The sequence below is a fragment of the Bos javanicus genome, chromosome 6 (assembly GCF_032452875.1).
Source record: "Bos javanicus breed banteng chromosome 6, ARS-OSU_banteng_1.0, whole genome shotgun sequence".
Taxonomy (NCBI): domain Eukaryota; kingdom Metazoa; phylum Chordata; class Mammalia; order Artiodactyla; family Bovidae; genus Bos; species Bos javanicus.
Genome location: NC_083873.1, coordinates 46,429,021 through 46,452,527, shown reverse-complemented (window position 1 = coordinate 46,452,527; position 23,507 = coordinate 46,429,021). Strand labels below are relative to the sequence as shown.

Sequence of the window (23,507 nt, the reverse complement as noted above, 5' to 3'; positions counted from 1 at the left end):
AACATACATTATGAATCCTAGTCTTGTTATACTAGTGTAAGGAGTAACTGACTTTAGGAAATCATTTTAAGAAGGAATTAATGTTTATTCAGTTGCAAGATGCATAAACATCCTCTTCCCTTTAAACAAAGAATGTAGGCAGCTATTTTAAGGATAAAATTGCATTTCTATGAGAGATAACAAATAGAGTAATATTGTAAGTCACTACTTAATTGAACCATGTTTCAGATATAAGTTATACTATTGAAAAGAAACCATCTTTAATAATTAACTCACTGCTAAAAATAACCAAAACCCATGTATCTTTACTGTATCAACCAAATGTATGCTCTTTAATTCTTTCAACTAGTGTGTCTTTGTTCTATGAACATAACACATGGATGTGAACAATTATAAGAAAATGCAACACAAGCCTCAATAGTTTCTATCAAAATTACTAGGTATCTTGTTTCCCATAAAAATAATAATGGTTTCTCATAATAACCTTGTTTATGACCCCTTCACAAGAACACTGTTTTCAAGTAATTAAGGAATTCTGAATATTTAATATTACTTAGCTTAAAACTTATAGGCATTACTCAAGATAAAAAATTAGGCTCTGAGTAATGTGTGTCCTATGCATTGGAGACTGAAGTACCCAAGCCTGGCAATCTCTCAGAAACTATTTCCATCCCATCTCAGCGAAACTTATCCTTACTTCAGCTGCAGCCAGTGATGTCACCTCCATCAGGTTCACTGCTCGGAAAGCAAACACAGCAGCTGCCAGGACTGGAAAAGAATGAACACTATTTTAACTGCTGGCCTACTCATCAGCCTGACAAATCTACTGGTATACCCAAAACCCACAGTGAGAACTCAGACCTAGTGCTTAACACAACTGCATTCAGTTAAGGTCTGGTGAGGAATGGAAATTTTCTTCTCTGGAGATCAGTATCTGAGGGCATTTCATTTTCTTTGGAAAAAATGAAAATTTTAGTGGTTTTTAAAAAGCCATTTTATAAATTGTTTCTTTCGTACCTACGGCTTCAATTATAACAGTTTTTAAATGGTAGATATAATGGCTGCCTTATGAAGATTTATTTTGATGCAGGTGTTTCTTATTGATGCAATGGAAAGGCTTCTGAAAAGTTAGAAGACTGAATTTTTTTAATGTATCAGATAATATTTCATACGTATCAAGGCAGTATCTATATAAAAATGCAGCAACAAGTATGTCTTTCCTTAAAAATGTTAACTTTATTGACTTTCCTAGAGTGTCATAACTGGGTATGTCTGTTGGGTGGGGTGTGGGAATTGATCCTGACATTTACATTAATGTTGGTTATAGGAAAAGATAAGTTGAAACTTTGAAAAAAAGAAATAAACCAAACCATTATAGACTATCTTGAAGGTCAATAATATATACGGAGTAGAAAACATCTAGATTTTTGTTCCCATTAGTCATATGCATATGAAAAGACAGTAATGCTGATATGCATTATGTCTTATTATATAATCTACCATAAAACCTTACGAAAGGGAATGAGTCATCATGAACAATGGAAGGACTCATGTAAGAGCTTCTGGCAACTCTGATAAGGAAACGGTACTGCCCAGAGGTCACATCACTTCTCCTATTTTTTCCATCACCATAGTGGTAGTGCATTCTCTACCGAACAAGTCCTTGAAGTTTAGGAAATGAATGGTAAGGAATCTTTAAAATTATGTGGAAGACTGGTTCCTAAGTATATTGCATAGACAATGCAAATAATTGTTAAAAATACATTTCTAGTATGGAAATAATAATCATAAGAACAGTTAATTCTCGTATCAACCCTGTGTTTGTTACTATTGTTAGCCCCATTTTACTAATGTAGAAACTGAGGCACTGTGAGTTTGGATGACATATTCAGAATCATACAGGGAGAAAATAATAGAGAGAAAACTCAACTCTGGCCCCAGAGCCCAAGCGTTTAACCACTGTGTGATGAAATTTCTGAGACTGAAGGTAAGCAATAATGACTCACCCCTGACATGGAATTTGGTGTGCTTTCCTAACTGTCTTCTCCTGTGACCCTCACAATGGTTTTCCCTTGGGATAAACCATAATGGAGAAGAGAATAAAAAAGAATGTATATCCATGTATATATCCATGTCACTTCATTGTACAGTAGAAATTAACACAACACTGTAAATCAACAATACTTCAATTTTAAAAAATAATGGTTTGCCAGAGATGGACTGAGGATGGTGCATGGTGATCCATGCTCTGGAGGATCAGGTGGCTAGATGGCTGTTCCTGGGGAGTACATGGTGGTAGGTGGCTGTTCCTGGGGAGTAGATGTCAGGATCCAGGTTTCTTAATTTCCCCAGGTAGAGGCAGAGTGACTGGGAAGCACAGGTAATTTTTGAGGGGACAATAGATTTTGCAAAGCTTGTCAAAAAAGCATTAGAACTAGTTAGGAAAATTCTGGAGGAAAAAAGATGGTTGTGGTAAAGTGAATAAATTTATTTAAAAAATCAAGTCAGCTGGAATTATTTAATATATAAAGACAGATATAAGAGATCTGGAACAAAGAATTTACCCTTTAATTGCGAATGGTGAAAATTTAAGTACTTTAAAGTCCTTGAGCTTCTATTTTTATAAGAATATCCAAGAAAACCATTTCTGTGGATAAGCAACTTCTTTATAGTTCTCTAATATCTAGAAACATATTTGACAATGGAGACATTTTATATGCTAAGGGATGTGGTCACTATTTCCTTTTTTGTGTGTAATTTAATAGAGTTGGTGAAAGCTTGACAGGATGGTCAAATTTTTTGCTGTAGCAGGAAAGAGTTTCACATGCTGTGAAATAGTTTTCCCAAAGGTAGATAAGAGGGAGAATAAAAGAGTAGTTACTAATTAGCTTCAGCATCCAAAATGCTTGTGTGCTCATAACCTTTATTTATCTTGGTGTCACATCACAGAAGTTCCTTTCTGTCTACTTCATGTTTGGTTTGCCCAGCCCTTCCAAAGAGCAGGCTTATTTGCCAAGGAGAAAAGCTCTACACTTTGGGATATTTTCAACTGAATTCATGCTTTATATGAAATATAGAAACTCAAATACTTACTTTTGGTCTTTTAAATTGTTCGCATGAATTTTAAGCAACTCTATCATGAACATTAAAATACCCATGCTTTAAACTGTTCTTCAAAAGGCCCGAATAAGTTCACAGTTTAAACCAGTAATATTTACTAAAATATTTATAAAGATTATATAAACTCACTTGAGCAAAAAAGTTGGTCCCAAAATATTCTTTTCTAATATACTCAGATGAAAAAAATGTATAAAATGATCAAAACTAACTTATATACATGTGTGCATGCATGCTCAGTCATGTCTGACTCTTTGCAACCCCATGGAGTGCAGCCCACCAGGCTCCACTGTCCATGGAATTTTCCCAGCATCTACATGCAATTATTTGCCTTATGTCTCTTTATTTGAATTCCAAGGAAGGAACTCCCATCAGTCTAATTTCATTTCTAGATGTTCTACAATTCTTCCCTGTTGGTTTTTTAAAAGACACTCAGAGAAAGCGAATGGATTCAACAGTGTGGACTGTCATTCTACCTATGTATCAGTAACTTATTAATGTATTAAGCATGCAGCAGAGTACCTGGCTTAGAGCAAATGCAGCACTCAACATTCATTTCTCTTTTACTTCAGTTTGCTGAGGGCATGATAAGTCACAGAAAGGGAGAATTTAAATTGGAAGAATTGAAGGTCTTATAGCTTTGAGGTCTTATAGTTTAACATTTCTTTCATGATAGAAAATCTTGTAACCCTTCAGATGACAGTTAAAAAGTCCATTCTACTTTTGGAAGGTCCTAATTATTAGAAAGTACTTTGTAATACTTAGCCCATTTCTTTAACATGCTCTAATATCTTTTTGAAATGATACAAAAAGTTACATGTTAATACAATGCTCTTCAAAATTTATGAACACCCAGAAGAATTACTTGGTGGAAAATCTTAAAATCCTGTCACCCAAGAAATGTTAGCAAAAAACAAGACTACTTAGCCTGGAAAATAGAAGACTTTGGGGAAAGAAGGGGGTGAGAATAGAAAAAACATGATGATGATCCCGATGCAACAGTAGTACCTTTTAACAAGTTATATTATCCAGAAGTGAAATAGGCCACTTAGTAAGACAGGGATTACCCAACACTGAATGTTCAAACACAGGATAAGTATTACCTGCCAGAAATATTTAAAAGAAGCTATACTTGATGGTCCGGAGAAGGCAATGGCACCCCACTCCAGTACTCTTGCCTGGAAAATCCCATGGACGGAGAAGCCTGGTAGGCTGCAGTCCGTGGGGTCGCTAAGAGTCGGACACGACTGATCGACTTCACTTTCACTTTTCACTTTCATGCATTGGAGAAGGAAATGGCAACCCACTCCAGTGTTCTTGCCTGGAGAATCCCAGGGACAGGGGAGCCTGGTGGGCTGCTGTCTATGGGGTTGCACAGAGTCGGACATGACTGAAGCGACTTAGCAGCAGCAGCAGCATACTTGATGGTCTCTAGGATTCCTTCCATCTCTAGATGGTATGTATCATAGCCATTCAGCCAAAAAGGTGATGACAGACCTTTTTTTTTCCTAACTCATATTTGTATTGGCTTTAAAAACAATTGAGATGGAAGGATACTGGGAGTTATTAAAAACTTTGGTAAATGATAACTCTAATTACACCAGGGGCAACAGTTATCTTCATGGCACTTTATTATTTAACTTTCCTTTAAAAAATACCACCTAATTACTCTAGACCTCTCAACACTCAAAAATATGTTAATATGGTACCTAGAGAATCTTTTCCAGGAAAAGGGTCTTCAATTAAGCATTATTTCCAAATGGCCAGAGAGGTGACTTTACAATGCTGTCACTGGGTAAAGAAATAAAGGCTCTCACAGCTTAAATAATTTGCTCAGTATCACACAACTGGAGAAGGCTGGAACCAGCACTCTGGCAACTTTTCAGCTCTCCACCCATGTGAAAACTCCGCAAAATTTATTTGAATTCCCTGATAATCCTGGTGATAGAAACAACTGAATCTATTTTACATGCAGAGAAGCAAAATAATGTAAGAAATTTGTGCTGTGTTATCATACAGTTGCCCTCTGTGTATATCTGTTGTAAGAACTGCTTAATTATTAAATGGAGATGAGTTTGTGACTTTCTGAAAAAATGTTTAATTTTTTTGACTTAAGAGAATAAGTAAAAGGGGGAACCTTTATGTATGACTCACAGACAGAGATTTCAACTATGCAGGGAGGCTCAGTCTTGGTTTGGCTTTTAGGCAGTAGCTGAGAAGGGGCACAGAACAGAACTACAAGATAATCAGAGGAGTCAGGAGAAGAACGGAAGTAGACCTACACTCCACTGCATAAACCTCATAGGTGCTGAGGCTGAACAAATGCCCTGGCTGGACTAGAAACAGGTGAGGGGAAACTGACATTCCTGGAAGCAATGAAGAAAGACTAGGAATAGGCTGGTGATGGGCAGTTCCTCAGGCGTATTTAGATTGCAGAACATCAGTCCTTGTCTTCTAAGGCAGATAAATCGACTAAATGTTCATGAATTAGAAATGACAGACAACTGTAGATTCCAATTCCAATTACAGATGGTAAATGTTAGAAAGAAAAGAAAGGCTTTACTATAGAAACAGCATGTGTTTTATAAACAAGCACTTACTCTTACCAGCAAGAATTTCCAGAGAGTTGTATCCTAGGATTCTGTCCCACAAAAGCAAGAGTTGATCTGTAGCTAAGTATCCAGAGAAAGCTCGAACCATCCATTTAAATGATATGCGAAGTCTATAAACAAAGAAAAACAAGATATTTTACCAGTGGTATTTTTTCTCATCAGAAAGCAATTATCAGAAGATCTCAACGAGTTACAATGACAGTAACTCCTTTGTGGGTTTTAAAAATCACAGTCATTTAAAACTCAAGTACTCTACACATGTACAATGGAATACTACTCAGCCTTAAAAAAGAAATAAAACAATGGCATTTGCAGCAACATTATTAGAGATTACTATACTAAGTGAATTAAGTCAGAAAGAGAAAGACAAATACCATATGATATCACTTATATGTGGAATCTAAAATGTGAATCTTAAATGAATTTATATACGAAAGAGAAACAGTCTCATAGATACAGAGAATAGGCTTGTGGTTGCCAAGGCCAACAGGAGAAGGATGGATTGGAGCTCAGGATCAGCAGATGCAAACTGTTATACACTGAATGCATAAACAACAAGGTCTTGCTGTATAGCAAAGGGAACTGTATTCAATATCCTGTGATAGACCATAATGGGAGAGAATATGAAAAAGAATATATATATGTATAACTCAATCACTTTGCCATACAGTAGAAATTACCACAACATTGTAAATTAACTATACTTCAATAAAATAAATTTCAAAAAACTCAAGTACTCTATTAAATACAGCTGTAAAAATTCAGCTGAGAAACCCTGAGTTCCCAAATTAGTGGTCTCAAAAGTATTAAGAGAAAGAATTATATTTCAGAGCCCTACTTTATGTTGTAGTTCATTCTTTAGAAAACTCACTTCTACATTTTGTTTTTCAGGGTATGTACTAATTAGCTATCAATGAGGTGATCTTATAGTTTCAACAGTTCCAGGCAAGCCAAGATTATTTGAATTTTTATTCAAGACACTTAAATAAATACTTATAGCTGCATATTTTTCCAATTCAATAAATTATATTCCTAGATTTCACTCAAATGGCTACTAAGGATACAAAAAAGACAAGGAAAAATAGTTTTAAAGCTATAAGGGGTTTCCCAGGTGCTAGTGGTAAAGAACCCACTTGCCAATGCAGGAGACATAAGAGATATGGGTTTGATCCCTGGGTTGGGAAGATCCCCTGGAGAAGGAAATGGCAACCCACTGCAGTATTCTTGCCTGGAGAATCCCATGGACAGAGAAGCCTGGTAGGCTACAGTCCATGGGGTTGCAAAGAGTCAGACATGACTGAAGCAACTTAGCAAAATAAAAATAAAATAGAAAAGCTATAAGGGAACTTAGAAATAGATTTCTGATTTCAACCCTTTAGTTTTAAAAAGGAGGTCATCAGAACTCTGAAAGATCAGCAAGAAAATTCAATTAAATTCTATTTTGTGAAAAAAAAAAAAAACCCAAAAAATCCTAAGAAGTATGAGATCCTACTGTTTCATAACAAGGTTATGTTACAATAATATTTTATCTCTAGGATCAGGAAACAAAGCCAGCTTTGGTGCCTGAAGAGATAAAATACTCTCTCATATTTCTCTACTATCTATTAGCAATTAAATATCAGTTGACTGCCCCTGAGAGGTTTTAGCCAAATTCTTTGTTAAAACTGTCATAATATTATATAAATACCAGTACTTTTTCTTAAAAGAGAAACTGGGATCCAGAGATTGCCTTTGTTGATGTCATATTAATTTTCCTAAGATTGAAAAAGGACCCCCAAGTTTCAGAAATTCCTCAATATTATATAACTATTGCTCTAATATAACAAAGCACATGTAGGCAGTAGTATTATAAGTCAAGTTTCTTGGTTGGTTTTAGAATATTTGTTTATAGATGCCAAAAAAACTTTTGGCCAGTGAATGTTTTAAATTTTAAAAGTTCACTAATTCCCTGGCATGCCAGTAGGACTCCATGCTTCCACTAAAGGGGACCTAGGTTCGATCCCTGGTCTGAGAACTAAGATCCCACAGGCATGCAGCGTGCCCCAAACAAAACAATTTCACTTTTAAGTCTAAATTATTAACTTCAACTAGTTTCATTTTATGGATCTCTCATAGTGTCTTATTAGACCAACAGTACCACATACCATGCCTCCCCGCTCCCACTAGATATATGTGCTAGTATATCTAGCACAGAATCAGTTTCTTAGAAATAAAGCTTATTGATGCATAATTTATATACAGTGGAATTTGCTTTTATTAATGTACAATTCTGAGTTTTGTTAAAACCAAATAGAAATTTTAGAACTAAAAAATACAAAAACGATAACAACAACAAAGCAACCCTCACTGGATGAATCCAACATCAAAATGGAAATAAACAATGAGAGAGCCAGTGAATTTAAGTATAAGTCAATAGGAAGTGTCCAATCTGAACTACAGAATTTAAAAAATTGAAAATAAAATGAAAAGAGCTTTAGAAACCTGTGGGATAAGACCAAAAGTTTTAATATTTGTGTTCCAGAAGAAAAGATGAATGTGAGTGGTACAGGAAAAAAAAACTGAAGAAATAATGGTTGAGGGAGAATGGACACATGTATATGTATGGCTGAGTCCCTTCACTGTTCACCGGAAACTACCACAACATTGTTAACTGGATGTACCCTAATACGAAATAAAAAGTTTAAAGTTTGGGGGAAAAAAAGATGAAACCTAAAAAAAGAAATAATGGTTGAAAACTTCCTAAATTTGACAAAAGAAATAACCCTCAAATTCAAGATGTTCAACAAACCCTGAACAGGATAAACCCAAGAAATCCATGTCCAGATATATCATAAACTGTTGAGAAAGAAAGACAAAGACCTTGATAGCAGTCAGAGAAAAAAAATAACTGGTATTATTTCTCCCTGAAATGTTTGGTTGAATTTGTCTGTGAAGCCCTCCAGGCCTGGAGTTTATTTGAAAATAGAATGTGATAGATTAAAGATGTATATTGTAAATCCTGCATAAAGTATTTTTTAATTAAGGCATGTACATTTTTTTAGTGATAATGCTATCGGATTTCCCAGGTAAGAATACTGGAGTGTGTTGCCATTTCCTTCTCCAGGGGATATTCCTGACCCAGGGGTCAAACCCATGTCTCCTGCACTGCAGGCGAATTCTTTACCTGCTGAGCCATCATGGAAGCCCAAGGCACTGTCAGAGCCTGAATGCTTGTGTCCCCACCCCTACCTCAAATTCACTGAAACTACCTGCAATGTGATAGTATTAGCAAAGAGATGTGGCCCTTGGAAGCTAATTAGGATTAGATGGCAGAAAGTGAAGAGGAACTAAACAACTTCTTGACGAAAGTGAAAGAGGAGAGTGAAAAAGTTGGCTTAAAGCTCAACATTCAGAAAACGAAGATCATGGCATCTGGTCCCATCACTTCATGGCAAATAGATGGGGAAACGGTGGAAACAGTGACTGACTTTATTTTTGGGGGGCTCCAAAATCACTGCAGATGGTGATTGCAGCCATGAAATTAAAAGACACTCCTTGGAAGGAAAGTTAGACCAACCTAGACAGCATATTCAAAAGCAGAGACATTACTTTGCCAGCAAAGGTCCGTCTAGTCTAGGCTATGGTTTTTCCAGTAGTCACGTATGGATGTGAGGGTTGGACTGTGAAGAAAGCTGAGAGACGAAGAATTGATGCTTTTAAACTGTGGTGTTGGGGAAGACTCTTGAGAGTCCCTTGGACTGCAAGGAGATCCAGCCAGTCCATCCTAAAGGAGATCAGTCCTGGGTGTTCATTGGAAGGAATGATGCTGAAGCTGAAACTCCAATACTTTGGCCACCTCATGTGAAGAGTTGACTCACTGGAAAAGACCCTGATGTTGGGAGGGATTGGGGGCAGGAGGAGAAGGGGACAACTGAGGATGAGATGGCTGGATGGCATCACTGACTCTATGGACATGAGTTTGGGTGAACTCCAGGAGTCGGTGATGGACAGGGAGGCCTGGCGTGCTGTGATTCATGGGGTCGCAGAGTTGGACACGACTGAGCAACTGAACTGAAGACGAAGTAGGTTCTCATGATTGGGATTAGTGATTTCATAAAGTCATGTGACAGCTTGTTTTCCCTCTTTGCTCTCCATCACATGAGGATACAATGAGAAGTCAGCAGTCTGCAACCTATAAGAAGGTCCTCTCTAGAACTCGACCATACTATCAACTTGATCTTACACGTCCAGTCTCCAGAAGTGTGAGAAATAAATTTCTGTTGTTTACAAGCCATACAGTTTATAGTAATACGTTGTACCAGACTGAACTAAGACAGACATTATCAACAAATATTTTTTAAAAGGTATAAATAATAACTCAATACTGGAGATAAAAATGGAATAAAAAATATTCAAAAGTAGGCAGGAAAAGAGGAAAAAAAAGAATAAAGAGCACACGGAACAAACAAAAAAGTCTATCAAAATAGTAAATGGTATCAACTGTTATTATTTTATCCCAATATCAATTACATTAAATATAAATGGAATAAACACACCAATTAAAGATAAACTGCCACAATGAAAGACCTGAATATACTTTTGATAAGAAAGCCACCTGAAAAGTAGAGACACTGATAATCAATATACTAAAAGTAGGACAGAAAAGAATACACGATACAAATTCTAATAAAAAGAAAGCTGGAATGGCTATATCAGACATAGTTCAGTTGTGTCCAACTCTTTGCTACCCCATGGACTGTAGTCCATGGACTTCTCCAGGCCATAGTACTGGAGTGGGTAGCCTTTCCCTTCTCCAGGGGATCTTCCCAACCCAGACATCAAACCCAGGTCTCCCACATTGCAGGCAGATTCTTTACCAGGTGAGCCACAAGGGAAGCCCAAGAAGTAAAGACATCAGTACACTAAAGATAATACAATAAAGATAATCAATACACGAAAAGTAGAAGGACAGAAAAGAATACACTATGAATTTTAATAAAAAGAAAGCTGGAATGGCTGTATCAGACTAGATTTATTACTAGGAAAAGACATTACATAATGATAAACAGGTCAATTCTCCTAAAAACAGTGTCAAATACATGAAATAAATATATATATAGCAACGTAGAAACAAAAAGACAAATTCCCAGTTATAATTGGAGACTCTAACACTTCTTTCTTAATAATCAATAGAAATAGTAGACAGAAAATTAACAGTGAGACGTCTTGAACATTATAAAAAAAACTTGACTTTATTAACACATAGACATTCTGCTCAATGCTAGTGGGAAATGAATTCTTTTCAAGTATACATTAAAGATTCATCAAGGTAGCTCATATTCTGGGTCATAAAACAAACTACAACATTTAAAAGAACTAAAATCTTAAGAAGCACATTGTCTAATTGTAATAGAATTAAAATAGAAATCAATAACAGAAAGATATCACATTTTTTTCAAATATTTGGAAATTAAACAATGTAGTTTTATATAAACTATGGTCAAACAGGAAGTCACAAGAGAAATTAAGAAACATTTTGATTGAATGAAAGTAGAAACATAAAATGTCAAAATTTGTTGAGTGGAGGTAAAGCAGGGCTTTGAGGGAAATTTATAACATTACTATTGCTTATGTTAGGAAAGAAATATCTGAAATCAATTCTCTAAATTTCACCTTAAGCAAGCAGAAAGATGAGCAAAACAAAGCAAAAACAAGCACCCAGAAGGAAAAAACAAATTAAAGAGGATAGATCAATGAAACTGAAAATAGAAAAACAGAAAATCAATGAAACCAAAACTGATTTTCTCAAAGAATAAAATAAATAAGCCTCTGACCAGAATAATCAAGAAACACAAGATACAAACATCAATCTCAGGAATGAGACAGGCAGTGTCACTCTGATTTTAAAGATAGTAAAAGGCTAATTAAGAATAATTATGGAATATTATGAATAGTTTATGTCCATACATATAACTTAGATAAAATGCACAAAGTACTCAAGTAGAAGGAGATATCCTGAAATGTCCTATATCTAGTAAAAAAATTAAATTCTAATTAAAACTTTCCAATAGCATTAGTTTTAATTCATGAAAGTCTTTTTTTTTTTTTTAATTCGTGAAAGTCTTTTAATAATTGATTTCTAGCCTGACAACTGAATTTTTACACTTTCCTTTCATTAGAATTTTGATGTTTACCATAATTTATTGAAATAAATTTGTTCCTTTTAATGATTAAAGTATATGAATAGACTAGGAAAATATCAGGATTTTAGTTATAACAATTAACTAAATGTCTACAGAAAAGCATAGATATATACAAATATTCATTTCACAATAATAAAAAATGAGGTCAGTTTACCACAAGAAAAAAATACATGTGTAATATATTTCTGCCACAATTTTGTTTTATAATAATTATTAACAGAATTCTATTTTTTATTGGCTATAAAAGAAAGATTGTCAGGTATTATCAATAAATGATATGAGGTACACAAAGAGGAAGACAATAACAAAACACTGGTAAATCATTTGGAAATTTCTGTTGCCATGGACATTGTTAATTGAAAAAGAGAAAAGAGAACCAATAATAATGAGGTCCACAGGTACCCGACCTATTCACTGGTAACTCGTACCGGGATATTTACTGATAACTCATACTGAGATAAATAAACAAAAATTCAAGCTTTTGCAAGGAAAAATCACAGTGTACAACCATTAGTAGATAACTGATTTAGTTTTCACTTAGTGAAAGATGGCAAACTTTAACTGATCTGGCTTTCAAAGTTGTCTTCTGATAAATCTGGCCTAAATTGACAATTTTAGTATCATCATATTTCTCAGGTAGTATTTGTTTCCACAGATTTTTACCTCAGTTTGGTCACCATCTTTCACTATGAACTGGAATTAGTTGTCTGGTGATTCTTGTACCAAGCACAAAAATCCAAGCAAATAAGAATTTATCAGGATTTTGGTAAGTCTTCCAAGAATTTTTGGCACAATGTTGAGTTATAATTTACTACTTGATAATTATTGTTTTGGAGAAGGAAATGGCAACCCACTCCAGTATTCTTACCTGGAGAATCCCAGGGACAGAAAGGCCTGCACATACAGGCTGCTTCTGTCAATTTCTCAGACTTTAAGACTGAACTTTTTAACTTGCATATCATTAGGTCACTCCTTTACCCTATGTATTAGATTCTAAAAGTTTGCCAGCACCTCATTGTGTTAAACCAACTACTCTGCACCTCTTTCTCGGAGAAGGCAATGGCAACCCATTCCAGTACTCTTGCCTAGAAAATCCCATGGACAGAGGAGCCTGGTAGGCTGCAGTCCATGGGGTCGCACAGAGTCGGACATGACTGAAGCGACTTAGCAGCAGCAGCAGCAATTATGTTTTATTGGGGAAAATGTTAATTTCTCTGAAAAAAATCACTGCATCTTTGATGATTAAAAAGAACCTTCTGATATCAATCTATTCTTCAATTAGGAGAGAAAAATACTCACGGTTGAGCCCCAATTTCTCGCAGATGATAAAAGAGTTGGGGGAGATAAGTTTGCAGAAGAGTTTCAAACAGCAGACAGAGTGACACAATACCCTGGATACAATAAGTCACAAGAGAAATGCATAGCTTAGTATTTAAAAATGAACTCTGCCATCAAATTACTCAAACAGAAATGAGAAAAAGATGATCAGTATTAGTATTGTTTAAGAGCCAAAGACAGGAAATGCACCAATGAGCTCTAAAACATTAAAAATAAGTTTATCCCTCTTTATGGATATTCACTTATAAATATGCCAAGGAGCCTACTTTTTAACAATGAGGCTCCCTGCATAAGCTGGCATATAGTAATGTTCAGAATTCAAGAAAAACATCATTTTCTAGAAAGCCTGCTACTCTGTAAGTCATACATTATCACTTAGGCTCAGCAAAATTAGTTTTTTCTGGATGCAGTCCAATTTCCAGGTATTTCTCTAGTGCTGTAGCCACACCCTTACTTTCTTCCTCCATATGCTCCTTTCTTTCAGCTGCCTCACCCACCAGGGAAAATATTTCCTGCTTTTTTTATTCTTTCATCGAAAACTATCCCCAGGGAAAGATTGACTGCTTGAAATTTCTGTCAGGAAGTCATCAAACAAGAATGTTTGATTACTGAGTATAAGGATGGTTTTTAAAAAACTGAAATCTACTTTTTGTTTTCTTTTTTTTTTCTTTTTATTTTTTTTATTTATTTATTTTTTTTCTAATTTTATTTTATTTTTAAACTTTACATAATTGTATTAGTTTTGCCAAATATCAAAATGAATCCGCCACAGGTATAGAGGGATGGTATGGGGAGGGAGGAGGGAGGAGGGTTCGGGATGGGGAACACATGAAATCTACTTTTTTTAAAAGGGCATTGTAGAGTACAAAGCAGATGGGTTTTCAAGTGCATTAATTACTTGACAACTCTGAATAAAGTCTTTCTTGCAGTTTAGCATTCCTCAGGGTTGTTCTTTGTAAGAAAGTTCTAATCCTCTTTTTGAGTTTCTAAAGAAGTAAGGCTGTCGTGGTTCTAAACAGTTCAGTCTGGCTGCAAGCCAGAAAAGGAGATGACTGCCTGCAAGTCTTTATTTCACTGAATAAAGAAAGGGCAGAGGCAGGGCTGTCCCAATCAGTCAGCTGGAAGAGGACAGCTTAGGGTCAGCATGGAGGCACAGAAGGAATAGCCAGAGTTTTAAAATTTAAAAAAAAAAAAATTTTTTTTAAGTCTAAAGTGTGAAAATAAAACATGAGAGTAAGAAATCTGATGCTAAGTATGACTGATTAGAAAAGAGAATTATTAATATATTTTTGGTTATCCTAGATTAAACATTATTGCAATATAGACACTAAATCGTTATCTCAGAGAGAAGAGACCCATGATAATTTGGTAGCACTTCATTTGCTCATCTGTGACATCCTGGATTTCCGTTACTTGCCAGCTGTCATCAGCAATGTTTGAGAGCAACACTAGAGACAGAGGAAGGTGGACTAGGAATACACAGGATTAAAATGGGGAGGAAGTATGATGAACTGCTATTTAGTTTAGTAGCAGTGTGACAATCTTCTCTTTCAGGAAACTTGGTAGCCCTGACACATTCCAATTTTAATGTTTCTTTGGGAGTGTCAATCAAGTTACTGACAAGCAGACCAAAGCAGGCCCCAAAACAGAAAAAGTATAAATGAAATAAATACTTGTTTTTACTCAGGTTATGAGGGGTAGGAGTGGGGAGGGAAGATACAATAAAGGATGGGCCAAAATAAAACAGATACGAATATTCAACTCCCAATATGCTTCTCCTTGAATTTCTTGTTAAGGCCAAGGAGCCATCTATTGAATAAACACAAAGAAAATATCTAGTTTGATAAAGGATAATTAGTCAAACATGATATTGAAAAATAAGGGACAAATAAATGTTTAATTTTCATTAACAAAGATGATGATGATGATCATAATGACAATAAAAACAACAGCCACCTATTTACTGAACACCTGCCACGAGCCAAGTACTACCCAAGTGCTTCATACTCTTCTTTACAGCACCACAGAAACTCAGCATTAACCTCATTTCAGAGATGAGGAAACCAATGTTCAAAAACGTAGCCATCTTTGTCAAAGAAAACAATACAGACATTGCTACGCTTATTCTTTCAACATATAAAAGATAATTTAAATGCAAGTGATAAAGGACTTTTTCTTGTCATTATTACTAAAACTATTTAAGTATCAATTTACTCTTTCATTTTTTCCATAGGAAAGCAATGCTTGACAATTTGTTTTTCTTAAGGTAAAAAAGAACAAATCAGAGTCTGGTTTGATCCAATTTTTTATGAACTTACAGAAGGATGAGAAGAGATGGAATGAAGCCTGAAGAAAAAACGCACATACATCTCACGGAATATCTGATACAGTTTGGAAGGTTCATGGTATAGAAAACAAAGTGGTGCAACTGAAAGAACAAGAAAAATTGATTGATAACATTGCGGAACTACTATAATCGAAAAGTAAGTTCACAAACATAAAGCACAAATATTTTATAGTAATAATATTCATTCAAGTTTAAAATCATATATATTCTTTTTTCATGTTGAAAAGGGAATATATGCACATGTAAAAACTGTCATTAAAAATTTTTTTTAATGGGAGTAAATTATAAAATGTTTTATAATCCCAACAGTAGAATAACACAATGGAACCATATAAGGGTATTAAAAATTCAAAGTAACTTTTTAAAATTACATAAAATCTCTCTCTTTTTAAATTGAAATAATAACAAAGTGACATCCAGGCAATTCATTTTTACTTTGTCCCACAAAGGATCTTTCAAAATTTTTAATTTTTGACATCAGGTAAGTAAAATATAAGATGATTTATGGCTAGTTTTTAGAACTGATGGAATTTGAAAATTAAAATTCTGATTAACAGGCTATTGGTCAACATTGGCATATCCCAATATGTTTCTAGATAGTTTTCATAGGCTTTAAGTAAAACAATTCTAAGAATTTATTTCTCTAATGAATTTTTTGTGTGTGTTTGTGATAACAATCTTAATTAATTTGAATTAAATTATCTTTTGCACTGTTTGTGGCAATTAAGCACAGGTGGGTCAGCTCAACCAGATAGCCCACAGGTGAATGTCAGAAAGTCAGATGTTAAAATCAGATGCCAACCTGACAATATGATTCTTTCATCTGTGAACAGGCAGGAGCCAATGATGTATTTTGTACTCTGAGAACTGTTAGAAAATTTAAACTTCCTGACATTATTAACCATTCTCTAAATTGCTCAAGTACACCTTTTAAAAACTATTTACTTGAAAAATGCTTGCAGTTGGATTATTAAAATAAAAGGATTAAAGGGCTTACATTTTATTATTAAAGGTAAAAATTTATATTCTTAACCTTGCTAGGTTTTCTATTTTAAATTCCTCACATATTTATAAAAGAGAAATATGCTGGAACGTCACTATAACAACATGTATTATGTTATGAAATTTTGATGGCTCAAGAGAATAAAGCCAAGCGAAGCATAGTGCAAAATTCCCAGACACTCTGAATCCTCTTCGTTGTATGCTGGTTTTAAAACTTTTATATTATGTCATTCACCATGATGGTATGATGCTGAACACCCGAGGATTTGTTTTTTTTTTTTTTTACAAAGAAAAGTGTTAATTTACTGCTGATTCTTTTTACAAAGGTAAACTTTATATTTCTGTTTAGTCTAAAGGTTGGGGAGGAGGAATAGTTGGGACAAGAATCTTCAACAAGTTCATATGTAAAACAGATAAATGAAAAATTAAATGGCATTAAGGGAGAGAGCGTTCTCCTTCTTGCTTATCTTTGTGACGCTTCCTGCATTCCTCATTCAAAGACCTGTGAGGCAGAAAGGTGCTGGGGTGCTCAGACCTGCACACGTGTGTGTCACATGTGCTTCAGGACGCCCGCACACTTCAGTGTGACTGCTGCTCCGCACACCAGCCAGTCTGAAGAAATCAGGAGCTCACTCGGTGTTGTCCTTCCCTTTGCATGTTTTCTGATCTAGTATTTTTCAAAAAGACTTACGGGAAATAGTTTAGGAATTTCTACAGCTATTAAAACTAAATATCAGTGTGTATTTCTAATTTCTAGTGAATTAGAAAATGGTAAACCACAGAACCATTTTCATGGTATGTTTAACTTCACAAGCAATCATCATCTCAGCAAAATTTTACTTGGACATATAAACAAATACCAAACCCAGTGTTTAACAGTTCACAATAACATTGTTGAATGTGTGGGTGATGCAATATAAAGTGTGAGGTTCATGTTTAAATTTTCTAAAGTGTAATAAAACAGTGAGTATTTTAAAGCCTAACTTACCATACATTGAAAATCCATGAAAAGGGATTACACCTAAAAAAAAAAAAAAGTATTTCATTTCTATTAGTATACCCACTGAATTATTTTTTAGGTAAACTTTAGGGGATTAAAACCAAAAATAGAGAGCTTTGCTATTTTTGCTTCAACTTTGTTCATGAATGTCAGAAAGACTTAGTGATGGTAACCAACGAAATGATGTGCTTTTTAATAGCTTTAGAGAAGCAATCAAGAGGTTTTCAATACATATCCGGTTAACTTTCTACTGATAAAGCTGAAAATTAAGACTATGAATATATGTGTTACAAAAACAGAACAAGGCAGATCACAGAACCAAGTTTAAGAACTAACTAATGGTCTCAGAAAGTCAATAGATTAAGTCCTTCTTGAAACAACTTCAACCTGTATATTAAATTTGTTAAAAGATAAGTGAGCATTTCAAGGTGCCTCTTGTATAGATATATTCCCTTTAAACTTAACAAAAGTTACATCATAGGATGTGATTTGGAAAAAACATTGGTAGGAATATGGTACAAATTCAGTGTAATCTTTGGCAAGAATTATACAAAAGAACACATCCATTTAAAAGAAATACTTGAAGCCTGACTTGGTGTGCTAAACATCTTGTCACATTCTAAGTGAAAAATTAGAACTTGGACAGCTTAAGTTCAAAACAGAAGTTCTGTAATATATACACCATATCTCTAACACAGTACTAGATCAGGCTGCAAACACAGAAGAAAAATGAGTTTAATATTTTGAAAAATAGTACAGGAATGCTTTATTCATCTGACATTTTCAGAGGCAAAACCATGGTGTCGGCAGAGACTTTAGAGGTCATCTAGAGTAAGTCCTAACAAATGATTGTCCAGTCTCAGTCTAAAACACATTCAGCAATAGGGGACACATTAATTCCCATTGAAACCAGTTAAAATTTTGAACAGGTTTAATTTAGGGGGAGTTATTTCTCATACAGAGTCAAACTCTGGCTCCTAGTAATCCCCACTTACTACTCCTAGTTCTGACCACAAAGGTCAGAATTAGCCTAACTTATCTTCTATGGAAACTTTCAGAAACATTGGAGGACACGGACTGGTCTTTCCCCCACTCCCAACAGCATCACCACCAAGCTGGGTTTTCTGTGTGTGTGTGTGTGTTTTCTCGTTGTTCTGAAACTTAATGAGTTCCTTTAACAGTTCCCCAGGTGAAGTGGTCCTGAATAGTTTCTCTATTCTATTCTCCTCTGGACAAATTATAGTTCACCACAGTCAAAGTGATGTGACGGAAGCCTTCAAGCATTTTTCTTCCCTACACAGCCTAGAGCTAAAGCATAGCATACTTGTGCAGTTGTTTCTGACCTAAGTAAAGGGCTATATTCTTGTATCTATTACATTTCCTCTTTGGTGAACCATTCCAGTTTGAGACAATCCCGGATCCTCGTCCTGTTATCTAATGTATTCCCTCTTCTTCCTGGGTGTGCGTTGCTGGAGAGTTTGATAAATGCACTATGTCCTAATCTAGAGCATCAACAAATGCTGAACGAGATAGAGGACAGGACTTGTCACTAGAGACCTCCTTCCACACTGACAGTAATCCATTGATCAACACCCTACTGAGGTGCACTAAGGGCACAGACCAGGTGTCAAGACAGACTTGGTTGGGTTTATATAGCCCTGTCACTTAAGAACATTGCGTGCCTTGTTTCTTAACTCCCCTAATTCTCCATTTCCTCATCTTGTATATCAGAGATAATACTAGAACTATATAAATGACTAAATGAGAGATAATGACTACAGTTTGGGCTGCCCAGGTGGCTCAGTGGGTAAAGAATCCACCTGCAATGCAGGAGATACAGGAGATGGGGTTTCGATTCCCAGGTCGGAAAGATCCCCTGGCGAAGCGCATGGCAACCCACTCCAGTATTTTTGTCTGGAGAATTCCCATGGACAGAGGAGCCTGGTGGGCTACAGTCCATGGGGTCGCAAAGTGTCGGACATGACTGAAGCGATTGACTACACGTGCATATACAATTATAGATTAGCCATTCATAAATAAAGGCAATTATTGATATTATTATTCACAAATTAACTCATATTTCTATGATGATTCTAGAAGTAATTTTATCAAAAGAGAGTATGAGGAAGACAAAATATTATTCTGAACTAGTATGCCAGGCCAACCACCTTTAAAATTTTGTGCAGCATCACTCAAACTTCATAAGATATAATTATCAGGATCTACCTTTTCCCATTTTCCCCTTGTCTTCCAGAACACAACACAGATTCATGTTGTTCAACTCTGTCTGAATCCCACCATGTTTATCATTTTCCTTATTGATCTCGATGTAATTAGCTTCCCTGTTCTCTCAGAACTGTCCTACTCTTCAAGCGCTTCACACCCAACTGCAGAATTCATTCCCCCCCCACGCTGAGACTGATGCCACTGAAATAAATTCTCTTGCTTGTCTGTTCTTTACTTCAAAGGTTTTGCACACCTTTCATCTTTTTTCTCATTTCCCTTTAGGGAGGTCTTTAGAGGGAGACATCTCCTTTCCCTTTTTCAGAGCTACCATCTTCACCTTTGTTCTTAATCCTGTTTCCTTCACTTTTTCTCACAGAAGTTAAGGTCAGATCTGTGGCTTGTCTATGTGTGGTCTCTGGGCTAAGAATGGATTTTACATTTTTGAAAGATTATTTTAGAAAACAATAAAGAGTATTAAGAAGTAGAGACTGTTTGTGGCCAACAAAATTTTAAATATTTACTAATTGGCCTTTTACAGGAAAAGTTTGCCAACCTCTGCTTTGGAATCCTGTCCCACCGATTTTCCTCCCCCCTCTTTTATGTTCATCATTTAATAAACACGTACTGAGTTTCTACTATGTGCCTGACACTGCTCTGAGATCTGGGGCTTACTTTTTATCAAGGACAGGGAAGTCATGATGAAATAAGAGCACGTATGTCAGACAGTGACAAAGCCGTGAAGAGGAATAATGGAGGCAAGGGGGGGGTGGAGAAGACAAGGCCGGGGGCGGGAGGCGGTCTTGAGAGGTACTGAAGCTCTGGAGGTGAGAGTCACCTGGGAAGGGGTGACCTGGAGGCCCTGGGCTTCACGTGGTAACTGCCATGAACCGGGATGTTTCCTGAGATGGACGGCCCAAAGGCAAAGAGTGGTGGCATCGGCTCTCACTCCTACTAGTGGGAGAGCAGAGGAAAGGGGCGGCTAGGGCTTATGGAAGTACTCCTCTCTCCAGTCTCTATTTTCACTGCAACCTTTCAGCCAAAGACATTATAAATACCTTCACTAATAACAAGAAGAGGAGAAAGAGGACTTGTCCATTTTTTTTCCTGGACCTTACATTCCTGTCAAACAAATGTTTAATCTCTCTCCTCTTGAAGTCAAGCTTAATTCTAAAAACATGATCTGAATTAACTTCACTTCCTCATTATGTATCCCCAATTCCTTATAATCTGGTTTCCACTCCTCTCACCCCAACTCCTGATTGCTAACATCTCCTCTGTTTGTGTGTCCTGCCCCGCAGCAATTGAAAGTCCCTTCTCTAGATTGAGCCCACCAGACCCCGTGCAGATCAGGCTCCTTGTCTCAGAAGCTTCTGCTGCTCAGTTTTTGGTTTTGTTTTGTTGTCTTTTGGGCTAGCTCTCTCTTCTACGCACTTCTTAAATATGGCTACTTTAAGACTCTCTCATACTTGTTTTCTCTTTCCTTCCACTAGCATTCGCCTTATTAACCCATAATTCAACAGTAAAAGCCCAGTTTCCTGCGCCTCCTTCTGGCCTGTCTAGTTCTTTAAACAACTCTTTGTCTCCCTAGGCTTCAAGGAAGAAAGCTTTGCTTTCTAGTCCTCCCTCAGCCCTTATACCTAAATGTGACTTGTTCCTTTCTTGTCCCTTTACGATAAAGAAGGCTTAACTCTTCAGGATTCGGCCACTGTCTAACATAGCTTCATTTTTCTTCCCTATGAGCACAATTCTAATCCTGCCAAACTGACTACCACCCTTTCAGCTTCTGGACCTTAGGAAAAGGGCTGTAAATACTCCTCTACACTTGCAGCCACGTCCCAGCCCAACACCTTAGAGATTTTAAACAATACTCCTTCTAGAAAGATCCCCCTGACAGACTCCTACTTTCCATCCCCTATCACTCATTAGTCAGAACTCTTGTGTCAGCTGATTTCCCTGACTGATTGAGGTGCCCCTTCTCCTCTGTGCGCCTAGATAACCCTGCACAATTCTGGCTCCAGTTCCTACCTGTGTATACTTAAGTTGCTTATTTCTCCTTTTTCCTTATCCAGTACTGTTCTTAGACCAAGGCAGGGGGACTTGGGAATAAGAGGCCTGTTATAGCCCTTCTCTGACTATACCCCTCACCCAGAATCCATGTCCCTCCTTTCAGACCACAACTCCAAGACTGATATCCCCAACCCAAAGGCCCTTAGCCAGAGTCCAGGGTCTGCACAGCCTCTTCAGTGGAGCCGCTCTTCCGATGGATGCTGTCCTCAGGATGGAGAGGTGGTCATTTGTGGAGTATGTGAACAGAGCTTGGACCTGTCTGTCCAGGTACGGGGTAGAGCCATGGTAAGAAGTGGGTGAGAGATACCACAAGCTAGGAACTTCTGAGGAGTCTTAAGCATTCTGAATTTGAAACTCGCCTCCCAAATTGTTATAAAGGTATATTTTTCAAGACAAGAAAACCAAGTAGAATTTACTTAGCAGTTTATTAGCTTGACTTATATAGACTTATAGTAGGTTGGCTTCCAATTGTACTGGGCTTCCCTGTTAGCTCAGTTGGTAAAGAATCCACTTGCAATGCAGGAGACCCTGGTTCAGTTCTTGGGTTGGGAAGATCTGCTGGAGAAGGGACAGGCTACCCACTCCAGTATTCTTGGGCTTCCCTGTGGCTCAGCTGGTAAAGAATCTGCCTGCAATGCAGGAGACCTGGGTTTCATCCCTGGGTTGGGAAGATCCCCTGGAGAAGGGAAAGGCTACCCATTCCAGTATTCTTGCCTGCAGAACTCCATGGACTGTACAGCCCATGGGTCGCAGAGTCAGACACAACTGAGTGACTTTCACTTTCACTTTTCAATTGTACACACGGCCTGAACCCTCCAAGTTAGGAACAGACTTTCCTTTATCTGCAAAATGAGGACAATACCAGTGAAGCTGTAAAGATTAAATAAGAGGATGTATGTTACATGCCTAGCACAACACTTGATGCAAAGTCAGAACTTAACGAATGATGTTTTTGTTCTCTTATACTATATTATAATTACTTCTGTTTTTCTCTTCCAATGTAATAAATCACTTGAGTACAAAAACTATTCCTTATTTCTCTCTATCCCCAGAGGCAAGCTTAATGCCCAAAATATAAAAGGTATTCATTCAGTGTTTGTGGAATGAATATATGAAGTCCTAGAGAATCTACCTCTACCGTTTTTCAACTGTTCACTTCCTTCTGACTGCCAGGACTGAGTTCAGGCTCTGATGAACTCTTACCTATAGTCTGTAAGAGCCTCCAAAGTGGTAACCCTTCCCCAAAACTCTGCCTTCCAACGAACTATTGTAATGGTTCAGGTTATCTTCTAAAATGTTGATGAGACCATGAAAAAGACCTCTATATCCATCGAGGATTTTCCCCTGACCATTCATCCACACACCAACTATTTGCTGAGTTTCTACTTACCCAATTAACCAATGTTTAAAAACCTACTCCGTAGCCTCTGGAGAAATTAAATTGAATATAACATTTTTTCTATTTATGGAATTCACATTCTAGCTTTATAATATAGGCTAAGTGTCTACAGAGTGAAATTCAAAAACTTTGATCTGGTCTTAACCATTCATGATGGCAATCTGAGATATATCTGCCTCTCCTTTGTCATCTTGATTCTGTACGTGCTGTGGTACAG

The 23,507-nt window shown here is 36.5% G+C and overlaps 1 protein-coding gene across 4 annotated transcripts in view; it reads right to left on the bottom strand.

Moving 5' to 3' along the window:
• TBC1D19 (TBC1 domain family member 19) overlaps positions 1–23,507 on the bottom strand; it is a 159,653-nt gene that overhangs the window by 6,770 nt on the left and 129,376 nt on the right. For all 4 annotated transcript variants that reach the window (XM_061419854.1, XM_061419855.1, XM_061419856.1 and 1 more), the window contains 5 exons: positions 17,587–17,619; positions 15,568–15,677; positions 13,211–13,302; positions 5,724–5,839; positions 698–768 (listed from right to left, as the gene is read on the bottom strand). In XM_061419854.1, the coding sequence (XP_061275838.1) occupies positions 698–768; positions 5,724–5,839; positions 13,211–13,302; positions 15,568–15,677; positions 17,587–17,619 (422 nt within the window). The remainder of the gene's footprint in view (positions 1–697; positions 769–5,723; positions 5,840–13,210; positions 13,303–15,567; positions 15,678–17,586; positions 17,620–23,507) is intronic.